The sequence below is a fragment of the Macaca mulatta genome, chromosome 15, assembly GCF_049350105.2.
Source record: "Macaca mulatta isolate MMU2019108-1 chromosome 15, T2T-MMU8v2.0, whole genome shotgun sequence".
Classification (NCBI taxonomy): domain Eukaryota; kingdom Metazoa; phylum Chordata; class Mammalia; order Primates; family Cercopithecidae; genus Macaca; species Macaca mulatta.
Window position 1 is genome coordinate 106,950,726 of NC_133420.1, and position 19,503 is coordinate 106,970,228.

Here is a 19,503-nt window from a genome sequence, read left to right on the forward strand (position 1 = left end):
CCCTTAGTCCTCTGGAATCTTAAAATGGGCCTGTAAATCCCTCCTTAAAACACTTCTGGAGGCTGGGGCTGGCATCTGTGCCCTCTTCCTCATTGTTCACTGCGGTTTCAGAGTCCAGGATCATTGAGATGAGAAGCTTCCCCGCCTGCATTCCCCACTTGTTTTCAGAGTCCAGGATTTCATCTGTGTAGGTCAGAGCAGTTTCCACTTGAATAAAAAATGTGAGACTTAGACTTTCTTTCAAATCTTAATGATGAGACATTTAATTACTGTGTAAAGCCCTAGTGAGGACATGATTTCTAAATAGCACAGAAATCGAGTGGGATGATGGTTGAGAACGTGATGCAAAGAAGGGAATGAGAAATGAAGCTTTTATCTGGAAAAATTAACCTGGGCCAAGACTTTTTTTTTTTTTTTTTTTTAAATTAGGAAAGTTGAACTTTTGACTTGTCCCAATTGGAAAACTTCCTGATGATAGTCATTATTTTAGGGCAGAGCCATGGATGTCCTGGAGAAACAGCTACTATAGTATTTGCCCAAAGCATGTGAGCGTCAAAGAATGGAATCTGGGCGCTGCAGTGGTCTTGGAAATTAACTAGCCCAAAGTCCAATTTTATAGAACAGGAAACAGAGACTTAGTGTATGTTGTTTAGCTCTGGTGAGTGTCAGCTGGAATTAGAACCGAGCTCTTCTGTCTTCAATGCGTGGTTCAGTTTTCATTCTGTGATCTACATTTTATAATTTGCTGAGAAAATATGGTTGGTTGAGGTTTTGCTCGTTTGCTTTTTCAAAGTGGACAGGGGCTCATTTTCAAAGCCATCCTAAACAGAGCTACCTGAGGAAAGGTGTATGTAAATGGGAGGACTGGAATGTTGAAGAAATGGGTAAGATAAAGTAGAACCAACTGTCTTTATACAGGAAACTTAGCTGATTGGTAGGGTGTATGATTTTTGTCTCGTTTTAGAAATTGCGATTTTACTTTTAGTTTTGCAATAAATGAATAAGAGCTCTATATTTATACTCTCTACAGAAGTCAGAAACAAACCGAGTCATGTTATCTTTGTGAATGATCAATTGCTTAAGACATATTTCAAATTAGCTATATAAATAATCTAACAAGGTCCTTCATTGTACATTTCTCAGAGCAAACAAAATGCAATGTGTTTTTATAACTAGATAGCTATTTGATTTTTTTCCCCCTCTTTCCCACATTTGGGTATAGATTGATATAGAATTACTTAAAATGCTGCATATAAATTAAACATTAAAAGGAGATTGGAGAGGCTAAGCTGCCCCATTATAATCTTTAGTTCCGCAGTCACTGCCTCAAGGACACTCCATTTCATATCACATGTCCTTCTTTAGAAAAGTGATCACCAAGGTTCAGGTAACATTTAAGCACAGCCAGCAGCTGCATAATTTATGGACCTTTTTCATTTTGTGTTCCTTTTTAAATGAAAAACAGGAAAACAGAAGATGTTTTTCATGCATTAATGTCTTTCTTTTGTTCTTTCCTTCCCACCCTTCCTTTGCAGATAGGGGCCCTGAAGGACTACTACCACTTCTACCATAGCAGGACGATTAAAAGGTCAGTTATCTCAAGCAGAGGGAACCACAGTTTCATTTCAATGGAACCAAAGGTAAGAAGAACCAGTTGGGTGGGGACCAAGAAGCAAAGCTTCTGCATTTTTCATTGGTGATAACACACTAGGAGCTGATGACCAGCATGAAGACTCAGATTTCTAGAACTGTCATATTATCCTTTGGTCTAGTGTCTTTGCTTCCTCTTTAGACAAAAATAGGCAGTGGCTTGATTTTTATTGAAATCCCAGTTGTAGAGCAGCCCAGGGGTATCCATAGCTACGGGTTCTCACAGAGAAGTGAGAGGGCCTAGGGACTGGGGAAGACAGTTTGATTGAGAACAGCTGAACTGTAACAATACCATGCTGTCTGCCTATTTGCATACAGATCTGAGGTTGTATGAGCTCCACAAAAGGAGGGTTTTCTTCCAGAATCCTTAGGTCAGGGGTACAGATCACCGTGAATCCTCGTGATTTTACTTGGCATTGATAGACCCACACCATTGGCAGCTTCAGGACTAGACTGTGTCTGGAACAGGTGGGATACTGAGCCCAGAAAGGAGAGAAGCTGACTCCTGCTCTTGGGGCCTCATCAGGTATCTTTCTTGCGCCAAGTCCTTTTGGGTTTTGCAGACAACATAGCCCTGGGAGAGCCTAGAAGCAAGCATGCTATGCATAGGTTCTCCCATTTTAGAGAAGTGGGGCAGCATTGAAATGGGAGATGGGAAGCTGAGGGTTGTTAGGGACAAACTAATAGCCGACAACTAAGACTCTGAGGTCGAGTTAAGTATCTGCCCTTATTCATTAAGTTGGAGGAAGGAATGGAGTTTTGACTGAGAACTAATTGGCCTCTCTGACGTGTCAAGTAAAGGGGAAGAGGGCGCAGCTGTACCAACTTGCCCTAGTTCCTCAGTGGGCTCCTGATTGTGTATTCCTGATTGTAGGGTGGTGTTGCTTTTTTCCCCTCCTTATGATTTGGGTTTGCCCTAAGAACTCATTTTCAAATAAACTGGTAGATAAGTCCCTACCAGTGTGCATAGCAATCTCATCTAGATATCCTCGAAAATTATATTCCTTATAAAGCAAAAAGGCCCCTGGAATTAATATGCAAATGAGGTTTGCAATATTGCGTCTTGCCCTCAGTTATGTGCTGTAGTTAGCCTTGTTTAATTTTTTTCTGGAATATTATGACACAGTGTTCGTGATTGTGAAATTGTAACTTGGCTAGAAAAAGCACATCTCTTCTGTGTCCCTATTTTCTGTGGGTTATAGGAACATCCCCTAATACATTTTCATGGTCTGTGGATTACATGTTTTTTCCTTTGTCACTATTCAGAATTGAAGTTTTCTGGAGAGGCAATCAGTTTGGGACATTCATGAATTAGCTGCATTTTCAAAGCAAAGTCTTATTTTTCAACTCTTAAACTTTTTTGAAGTTTTTCTTGAACTTTGATAATTAAAATGATGCTAATTTCAGACCTCATGTACAAAATCAATGTGAATTTGATAAACTAAGTACTCGTGGTTTGGGAAGTAAAATGTCATGAGGCATTATTTTCATGATAAAGGATTTACTGAACGTGAAACTATTTCGATCCTTCTTGTTATCTTGGTGCATCTTGGTGTTTATTTCTTCTTATCTCAGTGCATCACATGGCTTATGCGTGATCTGACAGAGACCTTGTATGGTAGGACATGTGGTACCTGGAATGCACTCCTATTTCAGGAGAGCGGGGCCATTGCAGGCCAGCCCAAGAGTACATGCTGCACTCCCCTGCCTCCTCAACAAAAATAATCCCTTAGAGTAGAGCCACAACTTACTCTCCATTCCAATGCCGTCTGCTCATCATTCCCGGCTAACATTTACACAAGACAGCCAGGGTTCCTACCAGCTCTGCAGAGGGAGAGCCACAAATTGGGGATTGCCCACTCTTTTGGATCTTTCTTGTAGTTCATTTATTCATTGGCCCTTTTGCGAGCCCCTAGCAGATGTCAGGCCCTGTGTTAGGCTCTGGGGTTTGGAGATACACTAATGCCCGAAGGGAACTTGATGCTTTCAGGGAAGACCACCCAAAGCATTGCAGTGCTTCTCAGTGTTGGGGGTGGGGGGAGCAAAGGACATTGGGAGTTCCTGCTTTTTTTTTTTTGAGACGGAGTCTCACTCTTACTGCCTAGGCTGGAGTGCAATGGCGCAATCTCAGCTCACTGCAACCTCCAACTCCCAGGTTCAAGTGATTCTCTTGCCTCAGCCTCCTGAGTAGCTGGGATTACAGGTACCCACCACTACCCCTGGCTAAGTTTTGTATTTTTAGTAGAGATGGGGTTTCACCATGTTGGCCAGGTTGATCTTGAACTCCTGACCTCCAGCGATCTGCCCACCTCAGCCTCCCAAAGTGCTGGGATTACAGCCGTGAGCCACCGTGCCTGGCCTTGTGTTTTTTGTTTGTTTGCTTTAATTTTTTTTTTTTTTTTTTTTTTTTTTTTGAGACAGAGTCTTGCTCTGTCGCCCAGGCTGGGGTGCAGTGGCCGGATCTCAGCTCACTGCAAGCTCCGCCTCCCGGGTTTAGACCATTCTCCTGCCTCAGCCTCCCGAGTAGCTGGGACTACAGGCGCCCGCCAGCTCGCCTGGCTAGTTTTTTTTTTTGTATTTTTTAGTAGAGACGGGGTTTCACCGTGTTAGCCAGGATGGTCTCGATCTCCTGACCTCGTGATCCGCCCGTCTCGGCCTCCCAAAGTGCTGGGATTACAGGCTTGAGCCACCGTGCCCGGCCTGTTTGCTTTAATTTTAAGAAACTTTTTGTTTACAGAGAATGTGCAAACATGAAAATGTTACAAAGAATTTTTATATACTCTTCCTAGATCCCCCAAATGTTAATGCTTTACATTTTACTACAATTAGTTGATCATTCTATCTACACACACATATACACACATATTTTTTATTTTTATTTTATTTTATTTTTGAGATGGAGTCTCGCTCTGTCACCTAGGCTGGAGTGCAGTGGCACAATCTTGGCTCACTGCAACCTCCATCTCCTGGGTTCAAGCAATTCTCTTATCTCAGCCTCCTGAGTAGCTGAGACTACAGGTGTGTGCCACCATGCCTGGCAATTTTTTGCATTTTTAGTAGAGACGGGGTTTCACTGTGTTAGCCAGTACGGTCTTGATCTCTTGTCCTCGTGATCCACCTACCTCGGCCTCCCAAAGTGCTGGGATTACAGGAGTTAGCCACTGTACCCGGCTGATATACACACATATATGTATGTAATGTATGCATATATATAAATTTTCTGAACATTTGGGATCAAGTTACAGATATGATGCACCTTCAATTCTAAATACTTCACTGTGTAGTTATTTAAAATAGGGACATTCTGTTTTATAACCGTAAGTATAACAATAAATATCTGGCTATTAATATTAATTTAATATTATCTACAGACTTTATCCAAATTTTTTGATTGCCTCTGGGGCCAGGATCACATTTAGTTGTCATGTTTCCCAGGTCCTCTTTGCTCTGTCATATTTCTTCGGCTTTCTTTTTTTTTTCTTTCATAAGCTAGAAATCATTTAAAGAGTACAAGCCGGCTATTTTGTAGAATATTTCTGAAGTTGTGTTTGTCTGTTTCCTCATGATTAGATTGAGGTTTGGCAAAAACATTTTTGGCAAGAATATCAGAGAAGCGATGTGTTCTTCTCAGTGTATCAGATTGAGAGGCATGGGATACTGCTTTGTTTCATTACTGGTGGTGTTAACTTTGAACACATGGTAAGTATCGTATCTGCCAGTTTCTCTACTTTAACATTACTACCGGCATACCTCAGAGACAGAGCAGTTTGGTTCCAGACCTCCTCAATAAAGCAAATATTGTAATAAAGCAAGTCACACAAATTGTTTTCCAAAGCATATAAAAGTTATACTATCCTATAGTCTATTAAGTGTGTAATAGCATTATGTCTGAAAAATGTGTATACCTTAATTAAAAAATATTTTATTGCTGAAATATCCTAATGATCTTGTGAGTCTTCAGTGAGCCATGATCTTTCTGCTGGTGGAGGGTTTTGCCTCAGTGTTGATGGCTGCTGACTGCTCAGGGTGGTGTTGCTGAAGGTTGGGGTGGCTGTGGCAACTTCCTAAAATCCAACAATAATGAAATTTACCATGTCAGTTGACTCTGTGTTTGCAAACACAGTTGATTTCCCCGTAACTACGGGGAAATCACAAAAGATTTCCCTGTAGCGTGCAATGCTGTTTGATAGCATTTTACCCACAGTAGAACTTCTTTCAAAATTGGAGTCAATCTTCTGAAACACTGCCACTGCTTTATCAACTAAGTTTATGTCATATTCCAAATTCTCTGTTGTCATTTCAACAATGTTCACAGCACCTTCACCAGTAGATTCCACTTTCTTTGCTCAACCATAGGAAGCAATTCCTTACCTGTTCACGTTTTATCATGAGATTGTAGCAATTCAGTCACATCTTCAGGCTCCACTTCTAATTCTAATTCTCTTGGTGTTTCTATCACATATCACATCTGTAGTGACTTTCTCCACTGAAGTCTTGCATTCCTTAAAGTCATCCATGAAGGTTGGAATAAACTTCCTCCAAACGCCTGCTAATATTGCTATTTTGACCTCCCCTTATGAATCAAGAACATTCTTAATAGCATCTAGAATGGTGAATGCTTTCCAGAAAGTTTTCAGTTTACTTTTCCAGATCCAATAGAGGAAACACTATCTATCAGAGCGGTAGTCTTATAAAATCTATTTCTTAAACACATTTGAAAGTAGAAATTACTCCTTAATCCATGGACTGCAGAATGATATCGTGTTAGCAGGCATGAGAACAGTAATCTCCTTGTAAATTCTGTCCACGCTCTTGAGTGGCTGGGTACATTGTCAGTGATCAGTAATAGTTTGAAAGGAACCTTTTTTTAGTGATAGGTCTCAACAGTTCACTGAAAATATTCAGTAAACTATGCTGTAAACAGTTGTGTTGTCATCCAGGCTTTGTTGTTCCACTTATGGAGCACAGGCAGAGTAGATTTAGTGTAACTCTTTTTTTTTTTTTTTTTTTTTAAACAGAGTCTTGCTCTGTCACCCAGGCTGGAGTGCAATAGCATGATTTCAGCTCATTGCAACCTCTGCCTCCCGGGTTCAGGCGATTCTCCTGCCTCAGCCTCCTGAGTAACTGGGATTATAGGCATCCACCACTATGCCTAGCTAATGTTTGTATTTTTAGTAGAGACGAGGTTTCACCATGTTAGTCAGGCTGGTCTCGAACTCCTGACATCAGGTGATCCGCCTGCCTTGGCCTCCCAAAGTGCTGGGATTACAGCTGTGAGTCACCACACCCAGCCCCCCATTTAGCATAATTCTTAAGGGTCCTAGGATTTTTTAGAATGGCAAATGAGCGTTGGCTTCAATTTGAAGTCACCAGCTCCATTAGCCCCTGACTATCCTTTGAAGCTTTGAAGCCAGGCACCTGCTTCTTTCTAGCATGAAAGTCATAGGTGGCATCTTCTTTCAACAGAAGGCTGTTTTATTTCATCTACCTTGACAATCTGTTGTTTAGTGTAGCTGTCTTCATCAGTGATCTTAGCTGGATCTTCAGGATCACTTGCTGCCGCTTCTCATCAGCCCTTGCTGCTTCACCTTGCACTTTTAACTTACAGAGACAGCTTCTTTCCCTAAACCTCATGAACCAATCCCTGCTAGCTTCATACTTTGCTTCTGCAGCTTCCTCACCTCTCTCAGCCTGCTTAGAATTGGAGAGTTACAGCATTGCTCTGGATTAGGCTTTGGCTTAAGGAAATGTTGTGGCTTGTTTGATCTTCTCTCCAGACCGCTACAACTTTCTCCCTATCAGCAATAACGCTGTTTCCCTTTCTTATCATTTGTGTGTTCATGAGAGTAGCACTTTTTAATTTCTTTTAAGAACTTTTCCTTTGCAGTCACAAACTTGGCTAACTAAGAGGCCTGGGTTTCTGCTTATGCTTGCTTTCGACATGCCTTTCTCACCAAGTGTAATCATTTCTAGCTTTTGATTGAAGTGAGACCAGAGTGACTCTTCGTTTGAACACTTAGAGGCTATTGTAGGGTTATTAATTGGCCCAATTTCAATATAGTTGTGTCTTAGGAAATAAGGAGGCCTGGGGAGAGGGAGAGAGAGATGGTGAATGGCCAGTCAGTCTAGAGCAGTCAGAACAAACGCAACATTTATTGATTAAGTTCACTGTCATATGGGTGTGGTTTGTGGCACCCTAAAACAATTATAGTACATCAAAGATCACTGATCACAGATCACCACAACAGATATGATAACAATGAAAAAGTCTGAAATATTGCAATAATTACCAAAATGTGACACAGACACACGAAGCGAGCACACGCTGTTGGAAAAATGGCACCAACCGGCTTGCTTGGTACAGGATTGCCACAAGTCTTCAATTTGTAAAAAGTGCAGTATCTGCAAAGTGCAATAAATAGAAGTGCAATAAAACAAAGTACACCTGTATTTCCCCTTTCCCAATTAATAAGTCTTTTGTGGGGAAAAAATACTTAGAGACTGCAAATTTCTACAAGCTCATTTTTGATTTTTTTACTCCCAGCTGGCTTCATTGGGCATATAAGGCAAGTGTTGGTGTGACTTGGTTTCTTGGGCAGGTCTCCTTTTCTTTGATCTTGGGTGTGGATAGGGTGGGTGATTTGTGTGCCGGAGTGGAGGTACATTTGTGGGTTTGGACCATGTGAAATGGCTTCGTGGAAAATCGGTGATGCAACCTTAAAGTTAATTTTGATCACCACCTTCTCAAGAAAGGAAAAACACATGAGTGAATCGTAGGGGATACACACGCTAAACAGATCCTGGCTTTTACTTACTATAGTAAATTGCACACTCCTTTTTTCCCCTCCTTTTATTCTTTACTTACAAGGCTTCAAAGAAGGAAATGCAAAAGTAGCCACATTGTAAGAACAACCCTCTTGGTGCTAAGAAAATGATGTGGTCAGTTTGGGCACATGAGCCCAGAGAATAAGAATAGCCTTGACTCACACATATAATGTGTGTTAACATTATGTTATGATTAACTTTTTAAATGACAGAGATTCACAGACTTCTAACATACTAACATAGAAGCACTAGGGCAATAATAACACAGTTTTGCAGAAAGTGCTGTTATATTTTAAAGCAGTCTGCCCAATAAGGCTTTCATTCTTCTTGTCCACATCTTTCTTGTTGACTTACCAACATTTCTCCGAGAGATCTAAGCTAAATTTTAGAAACAATAGTCTGAGTTCACATCCTCAAAGCCTCTTACTAGTCTGTCTATAAATTTTGGCCAGCCACAGACATTTGGGTCAAGGACAGTGTTATCTGTAGGAGAATATTGGATGGAAGCTCTTTAGTTGCTCACGGAGTTGGAAGAGTGTGAGAGAGGGAGTGAAGAGAAGAAGATTGTTTTCTTTCATTTTCCTTCCCCTTATCCAAAACCAGAAAAACTAAAATCCTGACTTTTCTAGTAGGGTAGGGCATTTTTGACTTTTAAAAGTAAAACCATAAACTGCCATTAAGTTAGACACCCATGCCCTATGCATATGTAGTTAATTACATAAGCATGGCTTCCCCTTCCCCCCCCCCCCCCGTTAGATTTTATCTCAAAGGTTCTAGCCTATCAATCTTTTATCTTTTCCAATCCTTTTTCTGTCCTCCAGTCTATTATGGGTCAGTTTTTATCCCAAGACTAGGACAGTGTTACCCCCTCTGATATGTCAGCGATGGGCATCTCCCATCTTGTTGCTCCCTATGTTCACCTCAGCCAGCCTGCCTCTTCACGTGGTTGTGTGTGGCTGCGTTTCTCACTTGGAAAAGTTATTCATATAACATTACTTATTGTGGAATCACAGACTCCTTAGAATTAGAGTTGATTTAGTCTTATCACTTTATCCAATGCTGCCATACCATCCATTGTATTTCTTTTTTTTTTTTTTTTTTTTTTTTTTTGAGACGGAGTCTCGCTCTGTCACCCAGGCTGGAGTGCAGTGGCCAGATCTCGGCTCACTGCAAGCTCCGCCTCCCGAGTTTACGCCATTCTCCTGCCTCAGCCTCCCGAGTAGCTGGGACTACAGGCGCCTGCCACCTCCATCCATTGTATTTCTAAAAGGAATTTTTTTCAGATCTGTTTGAACATTTCCAATGAAAGAGGTTTCACCATCAGACAGGGCAAACATTTCTATATTTTAAGAGGTTTAACTTGTTAGTTATAATCTGCTTGCCTGTAACATTTATCCATTGAGTCTACTTTTGCCTTCCAGAATTCTATATAGTGTTAAATCCATTTCTTCATAATAGCTCTTTAAATAGTTGAAGCCCTTTGTTTATTCTCTTGGAAAAGCAATTGTCTCCTTATAAGTGTGGCCCAGCATCAAGTTCAAGGCTTTAGCTTCCCATTTGTTACATTTATCCGTAGCCATTTCCTCTGAAGAGAATTTAAAGCAGAGCATTCAAGCATTGTGCAATGAAGAAAGGACATAGGAAAAGGACAGGAAGGGAGAAATGAAGTGATTGGATGTAGCTGGCAGAATTAGATGAAATCAGACCTGTGAAAGAAGAAAAGCAAGTTCAAGTTTCCTACTCATTCAGGTTGGTGCCTGTTGTGCTCAGGATTAGATTTTCAGGTGCCTGGGGTTTCTCTTTTTGCCTCAAGAGTAAAATAGGTGTGATGGAGTAACTGCAGTACAGGAGTACTTCCCTGTACATAATGGAGAGGCTGTGCGCATCTACTCCTTATCAGTCGAATTCTATTTCCCCATGGATTCAATTTATAATTTCAGAAGTATTTTTTCTTTACTACTAATTGATCTGCAATTGATCCGTGGAGGCAACCATCACATTTGCTATCTCTTTCCTGAACTTGGAGACGAAACCATTTGCGAGCTTTTTACGTACAGTTGATCTACTAGGTGAACTTTGGAGTTAAAGAACCTTATTTGGTTAAAAATAAGTATTCAGAAGTGTGTGAGGTCAATCTTACATGGCTTACATTGCTACCATGCCTCTTCATTAATTGTGGCCATACCTTTTCACAAATAATATTTCATGGGGTCTAGCATAGCTTCAAAATGAGTTTCACCTGGAGTTCAAATGCTTCCTGTGCAGGCCACTGCTGCATTGCCTCTCTCCCAGCCTGCCCTCCTTCCAGAGAGCACTCCTGGGTGTTTTCTTTGGCAGGTTAACATGCTGCTCTTCAGTTTTAAATGCGATAATGACTTAATGTTTGGGCTTTCTTTTGTGCAGTGCAGTTTTGTAAGTGTAATATAACAATCCAGGGTTTGTGCTCATCCAGCTGTGTGGGCTGATCCAGGGTGTGTTGAGATCTGTGGCTTTGGCCTTGTGTTCCTGCACAACGAGGGTGGCTGTGTTTTCTTCGGGTAGGTACCTGAGGCTTTGTGTGGTTGCTTAGGAATGATGATTTCACGTTTGCCTCTCCTCATCTTACTGGTAAAGTAAAAATGGTTACTAAATATCCTGAGAATACACTATATTCTGGAAATAGCATGGGCTTGGATCCAATGACAAGCAGAGAGACTGCGGACGTGCTGATCAAGAGGGACTTAGGGCATCTTTCTCGTTTCTGGCTACCTTTTTTGCCATGTTTTCACCAGCTATGAATGCGAATCATTATAGCAAATCCCTGTTTTTAGCATTTGATAGCATTTCTGAGTCTTTGCAAATCCCACTAGAATGCATACACTCTCGGGAGAAGCCTTTCAGCCTTTTAGGTTAGCCCTTTGATCCATTTATGGTGACACGATGACGACGAGGGTGGAAGAGACCTCAAGAAGCATGTGGTTGCCGGGTCCACTGTGTTCTCCACCTCCCTGTCCTATCTGTTTTGTTTCCAGGTCTCCTAGGTGTCTGGATGGTCAGAAACCAGAGGGTCAGTTTGTACGCTGCTGGAATATCTGATGGGAACGTTTAGATCAAAGACCCAATCTCTTATAGGCAGAAGTAAATTATTTAAAAAATGATTTCTCAGCTATTTTGGCAGCGCTGCCAAATCTTTATTAGAAAGTACTTGGCAGTACTTCACTTCGAAAGGTCGTAAACTCACATGCCTCAAGTGGGAGTGCAGGTAACATGAGTGAGTGAGAAGGGCCAGGCAGAAGCTCACTGGGCATGCGCCAAAGCGTAGCGCCCTCTTTGCCTGCACGGAGCAGCTGCTACTCAGCTGCGGCCCATTGTCCTCAGGCCGCGGAGCTGGCTTGGTGTTGCCAATTTAAAAGGACCTGCAAGTCTTGAGTTTTACGTATCGTTTTCCATTTTTAAACGCTGGCAACTAGTTCAAAAGTTTAAAAATATTTGTACGGACCAAAGGAAACACATCTTTGGGGCATCACAGTTTGTGACCCCTTGGGTTGGCTGTGTTGGAAGAAAGGGAGAAAGGCATAAACGACAGATCTCATCACTTTGATAATTTCGCTTTGGTCTGATGCTCACATGGACACACAATATTAGTTGTGTCAGTTATGTACCACGGTGATGGCTCCAACATGGTTTCCTCTGTGCCTTTTTAGTCTCCAGATTGAAATATGAGTATCACGCAAAACATAACAGGCTCAGGTCTTGCAAGTTGTGGCGCGAAGGGTGCCAGTGATGGTGGCAGAAGGTGGAGGGCTTATTCTAGTTCTCTTCTGCTTCCTCCGGTTTTTCACTGACATCTATGACTGCCCTGGGAGACAGGCTTAACAGACTTGTTTGAGGAAGCGCCATAAGTTAAAGCAAAGAACAAATAGGAAATAGAAGTGATGGCCATAAAAACAGGAAGAAGAGTATGACCAGGGGAGGCAGGTTATGGATTTTGCATAATCTCTTTAGCCACTTGAAGGAAAGATACTAACTGTAAAATCTTTACTTTTTCTAGTTGATGTGGTATTTCTTTTCTTTTCTTTTTTTTTTTTTTTCGAGATGGAGTCTTGCTCTGTCACCCACGCTGGAGAGCAGTGGTGCAATCTTGGCTCACTGCAGCCTCTGCCTCCCGGTTCCAGTGATTCTCCTGCTTCAGCCTCCTGGGTAGCTGGGACTACAGGCGCACGCCACCACACCAGGCTAATTTTTGTATTTTTAGTAGAGATGGGGTTTCGCCATGTTGGCCAGGCTGGTCTCAAACTCCTGACCTCAGGTGATCCACCTGCCTGTGCTTCCCAAAGTGCTGGGATTACAGGCATGAGCCACCATGCCCAGCCTATGTGATATTCCTAAGATGTCAGATTCTAAAAAGGTAGCTGTTGAAACTAGAAAATGTAATGATAGCATTCTAAATTTCTAGATAGGTACTAAGAAGGGAATTTTGAACCTATAGTTTCTGTTGAAATCTTGGCCAAATTAAGATAAAATAAGCAAATCTAGGAAGTGGAAACAGCAAACAAACAAACAAAAATCCAGCAACAACAAAAAACTCAAAGTCATTTTAATTGTCTGGCTTTGAAGGGAAATTGTACTAATTCATGTCTTTATTTTAATGAATGCAAGAGTAAATAAGAAATCCAATTAAAACACCGCCATTGAAAGGTCGTTATTTGTTAATTAAATGCTTGCAAATTTTATTTGTGTGCTGAGTTCTTCCAAATATCAATCAATTCTTACAATACAAAAGGAGGCAATATGACGCAGTGGAAAGAACCTTTGTGTTTTAGTTCTTACTCCCATTCCTATAGGATGAGCTGTACCTATCAATCTTCCGTCACTTGAAGACTTCCAGTTTTCATACATATACTTAGAGAAGTACACAGTATAATGCAATATAATGAATTGTGCGTATAAGAAAAGATAAGAAGTGTAGGTTAAATCCTTATAACAAAATAGTAAGTTGCCATTAAAATAATGTCATAAATTTATACATTCAGGTAAGGAATGATCTCCAAAATAATATGTAGGCCGAGTGTGGTGACTCATGCCTATAATCCCAGCACTTTGGGAAGCTGAGGCAGGGGAGGATGACTTAAATCTATGAGTTTGAGACCAGCCTAGGCAACATAGTGAGACCCCGTCTCAACAAAAAATAAAAAAATCAACTGGGCGTGGTGGCAGGGGCATTTAGTCCCAGGTGCTTGGGAGGCTGAAATGGGAAGACCACTTAAGCCAGGAAGGTTGAGGCTGCAGTGATCTGAGATTACAGCACTGCACTCCAGCCTGAGTGACAGAGTGAGACCCTATCTCAAAAAAAAAAATATATATATATATACACACACACACACACACACACACACACACACACACACATACACACACACATACGTATATACCTACACACATATATGCACACACACGTATATATATATAAAGTTTTAAAAAGCAGTATATGAAGAGAGTAGAAGATGAAGATGTGTTCCCATTTATGTTTTACATTTAAACAAAAAAGACCTGTGTGTGTGTGGCTATCATTTTATGCAGGATAGGTTTGGAAGGATGCACATATGCATAAAAATAACTCTTAACCTTTCCACAGTGCCTGATTTTTAAAAACGATAGTAAAATTGCTTTTGTTGAAATATCAAAGCAACAGTGCTTTGCTATTTCAAAACTAATGGATATATTTCTGTTCTTATCTGACTCTACCATGCTCTTAACATCATGGTTGATCATTTGCTCCTTCTTGAAAAAGTTGACTTGTTTTCTTGAGAGCACATTCCCCGAGTTTTCTTTCTGTCTTTCCCCTTGCACCTTCTGTCTTTGTTGAGGGCACTTTTCTACCTCATGTGTAAAGTTTGGAGAGCCCAGGGCTCAGTCAGCTCTGTTCTTTCCCTAGAGGAATTCATTCATTTCCATTGCTTTAAATCACCATCATGCTGGTGTCCTTGCCTCAAATTTCTATCACTGTTTACTTTCCTGACATCCCCAACTAGATAGTTAATAAGCACCTAAAATGTCATAATAAAAATAAGATGTCCAGGCGCAGTGGCTCATGCCTGTAATCCCAGCACTTTGGGAGGCCGAGGCGGGCGGATCACCTGAGGTCGGGAGTTCAAGACCAGCCCGACCAACATGGAGAAACCCTGTCTCTACTAAAAATACAAAATTAGCTGGGCATGGTGGTGCATGCCTGTAATCCCAGCTACTCGGGAGGCTGAAGCAGGAGAATTGCTTGAACTCGGGAGGTGGAGGTTGCCGTGAACTGAGATCATGCCATTGCACTCTAACCTGGGCAACAAGAGTGAAATTCCATCTCAAAAAATATAAGTAAATAAATAAAATAAAACATATAAAAATATAATAATATAAGAATAACATATAAGATATATGTTATACATATATAATAAAATATAACATAAAATATAATAATAAAAATAACATACATGGAACTTTTACATTTCTATCACCATAAAAAAAATTTTACATTTTCCATCACCATAGTGCCCAAGCCTTTTCTTTCCCAATAAATAGCACCATGATTTATCCATTTTTGCCGAAGCCAGAAATGGAACAGAATCATTCTTGATTCTCTCCGTTTCCCTCGTTTCTCCTCATTGAGTCATCAAGAGATATTGTTGGCCCCACCACTAAAATTTATCTTGCAGCTCTGAATCTGTGGACTTTCTCCCCCTGCACTGCCACCATCCTGGTTAATCCCACCATCAGTGTTGACCTGGTTCACAGCAATTGCCTCTACTTCCACTGCTGTTCTTCTACAGTCATTCGCCACAGACAGTAAATTTCCAGAGTTCAAAAGAGATTTTTTTTAATGACTTTCTATTGATTCTGAAGTAAAATCCATTTTTTTAAAGTTATCTACAAAGGCCATTATGATCTAGCCTCTTTCTACCTCTCTGAGCTAGTCTTTGACACACCTCCTTTTTGCTCATCACACTTGGCCATATCTCTATCTCTCTTTCTGTCTCAAGCCCTTCCCCTTGTTCCCTTTGCCTGGAATATGCTTCCTTTGGTCTTTGTATGATGGATGTCTTCTCAGCCTTCATGTCACTTCCTTTGAAAGACTTCCCCCAGTATCCTTGCTAAAGTAGATCTTTAATCTCACCTGCCCAACTCCTGTCTGCCTTCAGCATGTTAATTTCCTCTTTGGTATCTATCTGAATCCAAAACTCTCTCTCTATATATTTGGTAACTGTTGGTTTTCTCATTCTAGGGTATAGATTCAATAGAGGCCATGCATCTTGTTAACTGTGATATTCCCATGGCCTGGAACAATATCCAGCACGTAGAAAACCTTCAATAGAAGAATAAAAGAATGAATAAATGACATTTGAAATTAATTTTAGAAGATAAGTGATAGAGGCAATAATAAAGCTTGGAGCTGTAATTTTTTTCTTTATTCTCCTAGTACTGACATCATTTTATGGTGACATACACAGTACTGTCTCTTTTAAGTATAGACATTAGAGCAGCTAGTTGGAGAGACACTGTTATAAAATGAAAGTGCATCAGTTGCATTTAGGATATTTGGATTCTGATCTCAGCTTTACTACTAGCTCAGAGTGGCTATTAGCATGCCACTCCTCATTGAGCTTATTTCACTTGTAAAATCATGGAGCAGATGAGCTGCTTTCTAATGTTCATTCTGATCCATTAATTACCATCTTGAATCAGTGTCACTTGTGATTTTACTATTAGTTCACGTTGCCATCATATCGCTTTTTTCATATTCTCTGTTTTAGTTTCTTTCCAAACGTTCTCCTTCTGCCTTTTTCCTCAATAATTATTTAGAATACTTCTTTTTTTGAGTTGGAGTCTCACTCTGTCGCCCAGGCTGGAGTGCAGTAGTGCAATCTCCGCTCACTGCAACCTCCGTCTCTCAGGTTCAAGTGATTCTCCTGCCTCAGCCTCCCAAGTAGCTGGGACTACAGGCGCCCGCCACCATGCCTGGCTAATTTTTTGTATTTTTAGTAGAGATGGGGTTTCACTATGTTAGCCAGGCTGGTCTTGAACTCCTGACCTCGTGATCCACCCACCTCGGCCTCCCAAAGTGCTGGCATTACAAGCATAAGCCACCGCGCCTGGCCAATATTTAAATATTTCTTTTTTTTTTTTTTTTTGAGACAGAGTCTCGCTTAGTCGCCCAGGCTGGAGTGCAGTGGCGCGATCTCGGCTCACTGCAAGCTCCGCCTCCCAGGTTCACGCCATTCTCCTGCCTCAGCCTCCCGAGTAGCTGGGACTACAGGCGCCCGCCGCCTCGCCCGGCTAATTTTTTGCATTTTTAGTAGAGACGGGGTTTCACAGTGTTAGCCAGGATGGTCTCGATCTCCTGACCTTGTGATCCGCCCGCCTCGGCCTCCCAAAGTGCTGGGATTACAGGCGTGAGCCACCACGCCCGGCCAATATTTAAATATTTCTTAGCACTCTGAGCTCTTCCCCAGACACTGTTTTGCCTTAAAAGGCTAATTTTGCAGTTAGACTTGAGATTAACTTGGTTAGTCTTGAGACAAATACAGATGTTATCTATTCAGCTATGCATGTAATAAATGAGGAACAAGTAACTGCTTCTTTGCTCCTGTAGTACGTGTTTCTTACAATATAGGAGAATGATGATGAGAATAATAATAATTAAGTGTTATTGCTGGCATTCAGGAAGTTCCAGAAGAAGGTACTTCCAAATAGCAAAACATTGTAGTTAACAGAGGTTCTTCTAAGGAGTTAAAAACTTTATGTGGCTTTTGAAGAAATAGCATACCTTCTAAAATGACAATGGCAGTAGAGCAAATTTTACGAAGCCATGAAAATTAGAATTAGAAATATATTAGGAGGCCAGTGGTGATAGGGTCAGGATAGAAAATAGAAGAAACCAAAAATAAAGTCAGATAGAACGAGGGTGGATGCAGTTAATGAAAATTGTTGGTAGCTATGTAGATTACTTTTTAATCCTTTCGCAGAGCTAAGTAAGCATTTTCATACATGAGTTGGCAAGCCTAGGCTGCCATTCCAAGAAAAATTGAAAAAAAAAAAAAAAAAAAAGAACCAACAAAAGTGCAAAAGACTAACAGAGCAAGTAGGTAAGAAACAGGACTGTGTCCTTAGGACAGATTTGCTAGGCCCCAACTCAAAGGCAGGTTTTGCTCTAAATGGAATGTTCCAATAATGTCCCTTAGGCTATGGACACACTTTTCAGACTTACTCCTGGGACTCATGGGATTCCCTTCTTCAACTCACATTTGTACAGAGAGAAAAGAAGATAGAAACTTTGGGAAAAATGAGGTTGCTCCTTACATGGAGAAAACTGAAGTCTCCCAGGAATGAGGTAGCATGAGAGAGATATCCAGAGTTTTACTAACCATTCACACATTTGCTTTCTCCATGGATATTTTAGAGACAGGGCCTCATTCTGTCACCCAGGCTGAAGTGCAGTGGTACAATCACAGCTCACTGTGGCCTCAAACTCCTGGGCTCAAGTGATCCTACCCCCTCAGCCTCTTGAGGAGCTGGGACCACAGGCACATACCACCATGCCCACTTAATTTTTTTTTTTTTTTTTTTAATTTTTTGTAGAGACAGGATCTCACTATGTTGGCTAGGCTGGTCTCAAACTCTTGGCCCGAAGCAATCCTCCTGCCTCAGTCTCCCAACGTGTTGGAATTATAGGCATGAGCCATCATGCCTGGCTTCCCCACACACATATATATATAGATATATATAGATATAGATATATAGATATATAGATATATATAAAATACTTTAAATTCTAGGGTACATGTGCACAACATGCAGGTTTGTTACGTATGTGTATACATGTGCCATGTTGGTTTGTTGCCCCCAACAACTCATCATTTACATTAGGTATTTCCCCTAATGCTATCCCTCCCCTCGCCCCCCACCTCTCGACAGGCCCCAGTGTGTGATGTTCCCCGCCCTATGTCCATGTGTTCTCACTGTTGAACTCCCACCTATGAGTGAGAACGTGCTTGGTTTTCTGTTCTTGTGATAGTTTGCTGAGGATGATGGTTTCCAGCTTCATCCATGTCCCTACAAAGGACACGAACTCATCCTTTTTTATGGCTGCATAGTATTCCATGGTGTATATGTGCCACATTTTTTTAATCCAGTCTATCGTTGATGGACATTTGGGTTGGTTCCAAGTCTTTGCTATTGTGAATAGTGCCACAATAAACATATGTGTGCATGTGTCTTTATAGTAGCATGATTTGTAATCCTTTGGGTATATAACCAGTAATGGGATGGCTGGATCAAATGGTATTTCTGGTTCTAGATCCTTGAGGAATTGCCACACTGTCTTCTACAATAGTTGAACTAATTTCCACTCCCACCAACAGTGTAAAAGCTTTCCTATTTCTCCACATCCTCTCCAGCACCTGTTGTTTCCTGACTTTTTAATGATTGCCATTCTAACTCACCACAGATACTTTGAGAGCTCATTGTGTACAAGGCACTGAGCTAGACATCAGATATAAAACTAGAAAAGCAAACCTAGTCACTGCCCTCATAGCACTTCCTATCTTATCAAATGTAAGATCTGGGCCTGATTTTAGATCAAAAACCAAAAAACTGCTTTTGAAGTTACTAATGAATATGTTTTAAGAAAAGTTTTCACTAACACATCTCAAGTTTATATTTGTATCTAGGGATACTAGATAAAATAACAAATTTTTAATATGAGTATGTCTTAGATATGTCAAGGGACATATCTATATTGAAGTATTTATTTGTTGCTTATCTGAAATTTAACTCAGCATCCTTTGTTATTATTTGGGTAACCCTAATTTATACCTAAACAATTTTAAGATTAGGATTAAGAATACCAGTACTGCGACATTGGTGTAAGTACTGAGGCATAAATTTTTTTTCAAATGGGCTTGGAGCATTTGAAAGGATTTGAGGTGTAAGGACTGACCAAAATCCCACTATCCCCTGACATCAGTAAGTCAGGGGATTTCCTATTTTTCCATGTCATGAAGT

General features: G+C 40.9%; 1 protein-coding gene across 8 annotated transcripts in view; it reads left to right on the plus strand.

The window, feature by feature from the left end:
* The window catches only part of PCSK5 (proprotein convertase subtilisin/kexin type 5), a 464,549-nt gene that overhangs the window by 40,162 nt on the left and 404,884 nt on the right, over positions 1-19,503 (plus strand). For all 8 annotated transcript variants that reach the window (XM_077966251.1, XM_028835254.2, XM_077966252.1 and 5 more), the window contains exon 2: positions 1,536-1,640. In XM_077966251.1, the coding sequence (XP_077822377.1) occupies positions 1,536-1,640 (105 nt within the window). The remainder of the gene's footprint in view (positions 1-1,535; positions 1,641-19,503) is intronic.